The 5850-nt window shown below is 40.3% G+C and overlaps 1 protein-coding gene across 1 annotated transcript; it reads left to right on the forward strand.

Annotated features, from left to right (window-relative positions):
- Window positions 1-2122: 2122 nt before the first annotated feature.
- On the forward strand, window positions 2123-3165 carry LOC103923972 (probable G-protein coupled receptor 141). The gene is made up of 2 exons (XM_009332409.1): window positions 2123-2161; window positions 2242-3165. The coding sequence occupies exon 2, from the start codon at window positions 2245-2247 to the stop codon at window positions 3163-3165; it is 921 nt and encodes a 306-aa protein (XP_009330684.1). The 5' UTR covers window positions 2123-2161; window positions 2242-2244.
- Window positions 3166-5850: the final 2685 nt, after the last annotated feature.

Here is a 5850-nt window from a genome sequence, read left to right on the forward strand (position 1 = left end):
AAATGATATTTTCTTCAGAATCTTACAATGAAGGGATTTAGCGATGACCGCAAAGTTCTGCAGAAACCTGTATTTCCATGTCTTGGTTGCTTATTTGTAGATAGAAATTTGTCTCTAGCTGTCCCCTTAATAGGACTGTCTGAGGAAAATACCGGTTATCTGACTTCTGCTTATCTGTTCTTTACTTCCTTCAGTTCAAATTTCGCTGCTGGGCTCTGAAGGGTGACTGCGTCGGGTCCTTCCTCTCCAAGCACAGCCTTGATGCTGGGGCTGCTCACATCAACCCGCATTTCCAGCTTGTTGCCTTTAGGGCTGTGGCACTTTTTAAACTTTAAATATGCCTTTTAAATTAAAACAGTGAGATAATGCCACGTTTTAGAGACATCTTTTTGAACTAACGTTTAGCATCTTGGAGAAACTGATGAACAGCTATTGCTAATCCCTTCTGGCTTGTACGGTTGTGAGGCTGAAATGCAACATCTCAGAAACGAGAACAGAACTGGAAGGAACTTGCATGGTTTCTCATGCAAAAGCTGCAGTGTGCCAATCAGTAGCACCTTTGAGAAAAAGCTCTTTCATTGCAACCCATTTTACTTCTCCTAATGCACTGGAATTAGTTGTCCATGTAACTCTGAAATGCAATTTCAAACAGAAAAGGTCAGTAAGTGCCAACAACCAACACATCAATTTGAGATATGGCAGTTATATTTATCTTGATTACAAGAAATTATCTGGAGTCTTAGATGCGTTGGGATAGCTAGAGAATAACTGACTTTTCAATGTATAAAGAGATCTTGACTACTGTGGGGGCAAATGCTTAGAAATATTGCTAAGAAACAACAAAAAATATATGAAATGCAGCACAGATATTCATTCCCCACTGCGAGCAAAACCAGTTTATAAAACTGTTATAGGTATTTCCTCTTTTCCACAAAAGAGAGAACTGCTAAAGAACTTTTTTCCCCTCCCAACTTCTGGCAGTATGTGCTACCTAAAAATGAAAATAAGCTGAAACACCACTTGTACAGAGAGATAGAGGAACTACTTTGTGAAGTTAACAACACTGTAGTATTAAAAGAAAAATTGCAAAAACTCACTCAGGAGAAACCCCTCTCTTGTGTTATGGGATTCACCGGTGAAATGGAAGACATACCAGAGTCAATTTTAAATTATAGTTCAGGTAGCAGTAGCAGTATAAGTGGGGTAGTACAGAGTCCAGCACCGTTCAATTTTCCCCGCTTCTTTTCTGTGACTGTAGTGTGGACATCCTCTTGATATTTTCATAGATGCAAATACGCTTCAGGATAACACCCTATCTGAATTCTTCCCTTCCCACACGATCTTGTAGTACTTAAAAATCCTACCAGAAGTTACATTTAGAATTATAGGAATTATATTTAATCTCTCTTTGAAACAGTAATATATTAAAAATGTATAGCTTACTTATTAAACTTGCTATTAACTTTCATGTAGCCTCAGCTCGGGCCAGGCAGGCTTATTTGCACTAACCCAGGATGTCCTTTTCTAACGTTATCTAACAGCCCATTTTGTAACACCCGGTTACCACATGTTAGATGTGAAATGGCCCTGAGCACCAGGACAGCACTGCCCACGCTACTTGGTCTAACAGGATCTGAGCAGGACCTCCTTGGAGCCTGGGTATCCATGGTGTTTAATCCTTTACTCAGATAAACTGTCCTTGGAGAAGAAGGAGTTGACTGTAATGTGTGCAAAACTCAGCTCTCCGTAACAAACAAAATTTGTAGCTTTGATAGAGTAACATATGGTTATTATCTGGTTCTGGGAAGGGCAGATTTGTGTTGCAAATAAACAAACTGATGAATGAGTAGCAGAATTCAAACAATATCTCTGATCTTCACTGCAAAAGTATGCAGACGCTCAGAAGAGAAGACAACTAATAACACAGAGAGCTCAAAACCACGACAATCATGTCATTTCTCTAAGGATCTCTTCTTCCCACATATTACTAACTCATGCTTGTTTTTAAGGGTATGGCTAGCAATGTCTAAGGACTAAGGCAGCTTCTCCGCCCAACCTTCTCAGCCATTTTTCTCTAGGCTGGAGGATGTTTGGATAAAACTACTGGTTACAGCTTGTGCCGGCTGTGAGATTCCAGGATTACCCCTTGAGCAAGATCCAGGTGGAAAGCTCTGCTGGCTTTTCAGGTGGGCCCTCTCATTCCTACATTATCTTAGTCTTTATATATTCTTTCATTTCTAGAACATGTACAAGGAAGACTTCAGGAACAGCAGTGACTCCTCTGCCTTCACTCACACCAACACCATGAGTGCAATACTGATTACTGCCTACTCAGTTGCCTTTGCTGGAGGTGGGATTGGGTCCATTACAATGTCATTTGTGCTGGTCAAGATGAACACTCTGTCCGTGACAACTACAGCCATCATTAACCTGGTCGTTGTGCACAGCCTCCTCCTCTTCACAGTGCCCTTCCGCCTGCACTACTATGTCAACAAGAAGTGGGTATTCAAGATGCCATTTTGCAAAATGGTGAGTGCAATGGTGCACATCCACATGTACCTGACCTTCCTATTCTACGTGATCACGCTGGTGATTCGGTGGCTCATCTTCTTTCAATGGAAGGACAAAGTGGAGTTTTACAGGAAGCTGCACGCCATTGCAGCAAGCGCTGCCGTGTGGGTCTTCGTCATGGTCTTTGTGGTGCCAGTCTTGTTCTTTGAGTATGGACGCTCGGGCTCATACAATGATACAACATGCTTTAAGTTCCACAAAGAACTACAGCAGGAGAGCGTGAAAGCCCTGAACTACACCATAATTATAGTTGTCTCCTGCATTACTTGTGTCCTTTTGGGTCTGCAGATTTTCATCCTGGTAAAAGTGGCAAGAAAACTTTCCACGTCCCTCTGGTCACACCAAGAGTTCTGGGCCCAGGTGAAAAACTTGATTTTCATCTGCGTCATCATAATTTGCTTCCTTCCCTATCACCTCTTTAGGGCCTACTACATACAGCATGTGAGTGATTTGCACCAGTTAGAAAGCTACAATGAAGTTTTTTTGAGTCTGACTGCCCTCAGCTGTCTGGACCTGCTGTCGTTCATGCTGAGCGGAAGCCGCCTCTTCAAGCAAAAGGTGGGCATGCTCCGCAGCAGATTGTCTTGCTGCTAGCATCAACCTCCTGCAGCGTGCGTGGACCTGGACCTGGCAGAGCACAGTGCTGGACAAGCATGGCAAACCCCCTCCTCAGCAAGTCAGGGTGGGCCCTGGAAACAGCGCAACATACTCACGTAGGGCTCCGCACACCTACTCCCCAAAATAACGAGGCGAACCGCCTCCAGTGTCTCAGCTGGTAAGCTGGAAGGTTACCTCTGGGATTTCCTCATGGTGCTACCTAGTGAGTTGTGGATGCATCTGGAGGAGAGGGAGGAAAGGGCATGGGCTCTTCTGTCTTACTGTTTTTTTACATCAAGGTTTATGAAGTCAAAGGCACTAGGAGGAGACCGAAGAGAATTTGCAGAGTATGTAGAAAAGCAGTTTTTTATGGACTAAGGTACAGATTTTTGAAATTTAAAGATCTATATAGTTTTCCACATAACGTTTCTTATTTATTCCCCACAAGCTCTCATAAAATATCAGGGAAGCTATTTATTGTTCCTCCGGAGTAGGTCTGTTCCTTCACTGTAAAGACAAGTATAACTTTCTAAATGAATAGAACAATAAAACTAACTTTTTAAAAACAAATTAGCAATAGATATTTATTTCTTAAAAGATTTTGTCAAAATGACCTTTTGGAGATGGTACCACTGCAGCAGAAAAGAGTTTTGTTCTCTTTCACACATTATGAAAATGTCTCCAACAACAAAAATGACACATTGTTACTGAAATGAAGATTGTAATTTCAAACAAAAGCCTGTATTTTTATTTACAGAATTGTTCAATTTAAAAAAAAAGTTGACAGTGAGGATCTTTTTACTTAGATCATTCAGACAGCAGTTGTCTACTTTTAAAAAGTCAAATATTTTAGGTCTCCAAGGTAACAATGATTTTTTTTTTCTCCTATGTTGATTTTGTGCAGTTCTGAAGTTTATAACTAATTACTCACAGTATCTTTAGCTTGAAATCAATTCTATAAATTTAGTACTAGTAGAAGACATTTTAGTGTTACTGCTTGGACTGGAGGGATGGAAAAAGCTAATAAACCTTGTGTGGCTAAAAAGCTTATTACATCTCGGTGAGGCATTGTGAGTTGCTATCTCTGAAGACAGAATTGAATTCCACTTGAAAAGAGGAAAAAAATCAGCAAAATAATTCTGTGAAAGATATTCAGGCTTTCATAGCTCAGCTGCTTTACACCTATCCCCAAAAAAGAGTATAAATCTCTGACTGCTATAACCCAAGACAGCAATGGCTAATTTATCTTTCTTCTTCTTGCTATCTGCATAAGGTCACATTTTTTCATCTAGAGTCAGTGGAATAATATTTTAATCATTTGACAATTTAGAGGTTATCAGCTGATTAATTTCCAGTGACAGTGTCTCCTCATGATGCTGTTGAAGTCCACCTTTTCATACTTCTGAATCTTTCCATTCCTTTCTACTTCACCTTCAACATCTCTTGCTCGTCAGACAGCAATCAAATAACTATTGGTTGATCTTGTTGTACCTGTACAATCTTACTGCTATGCTCATTGCTTTTGGTCCCACCAAAGATTGTTACTTTATAGGATCCCATCTCTTCTATAGTCTTTCTTCCCTGTCTTCCTTCTTGCTTCAAGCTCCTCTATATCTCTCGGGAGGTCTGATCATGAGAGAGTATTTTCAGGTCAGCATCTGAGTAATGCTATATAACACCAAAAGTTGGAAAGATGAAATGTGAGAGCTTGCAGTGTGTGTGGATCTGAGACAAAACTGTCTGAGAAGGTATTTGCCCCAAAAGGATCATGGTAAAGAGGAAGACAACTACCAGCCTGATTCAACAGTAGTCGGGGAACTATGGAGACTTTCATAACATGGGAGGAGTCAACTTGAATGTGTAGTTCACTACCAGTTAATTATGTGTCATTAAGAAAGCAATAAACTGCTCTGATCCAGATTTGTTTTAAAACTACACAAACAAAGCAGTTTTTCCTTGTGGCAGGAGAGAAGATGGAAAACGGCACAACATTTCTGTTTCCTCTTGTAGCAACATCATTGGTGGAAGAAAATACCTTGCATGTGTTCTTGTAGGCACTGCATACCTTTGTAACACTATATTATAACTCTTCTGTCATAATAAAGTTAACAAACAGAATGATTATGTGCTGAAAAAGTTAAGCAAGTCCTTCCTACAAATATGCATATAAATGAAAAGCATTTTGTATCTGAATTTGATGAGACTTTCAAAAAATAAAACACACATTTACAAACAGTACCTCCTGACCATACAGCTTAACCAATCTTGTTCATGTATGTGTTAAACTCACAAGTTGTTTAGTTCTTGTAAAAATGTACACATTCACAATACCCTGCACCATAGCATCACAAAAAATACTGGATACTTGGTTTTTTTCCAAATAAAAATTGATGCTAATGATGTTAATGCTAACTCAGGATGATAATGAGCAGAATTAGGGGGTTGTAATTCCATGCTTTAAGTTGGTGATACTATTCAGCACGAAGTCATGCTTTCTATGGGACTGTCTATGCAAACTTTACATCTGCCACTCGTCTTGCTTTGTGAAAGTTAGTGCCTGGCAGAGAAAGCCTACCTCCGTCCTGAGAGAATGAAAACTCGGCTAACACTGGCAGGAATTGCTCTGCCAGGTGGTGACAGAGGTGATGCTTCCAGCAAAGGTGCTGACAGGGCTTGCAGGGA

The sequence above is a fragment of the Pygoscelis adeliae genome, unplaced genomic scaffold (genome assembly GCF_000699105.1).
Source record: "Pygoscelis adeliae isolate BGI_AS28 unplaced genomic scaffold, ASM69910v1 Scaffold58, whole genome shotgun sequence".
NCBI lineage: Eukaryota > Metazoa > Chordata > Aves > Sphenisciformes > Spheniscidae > Pygoscelis > Pygoscelis adeliae.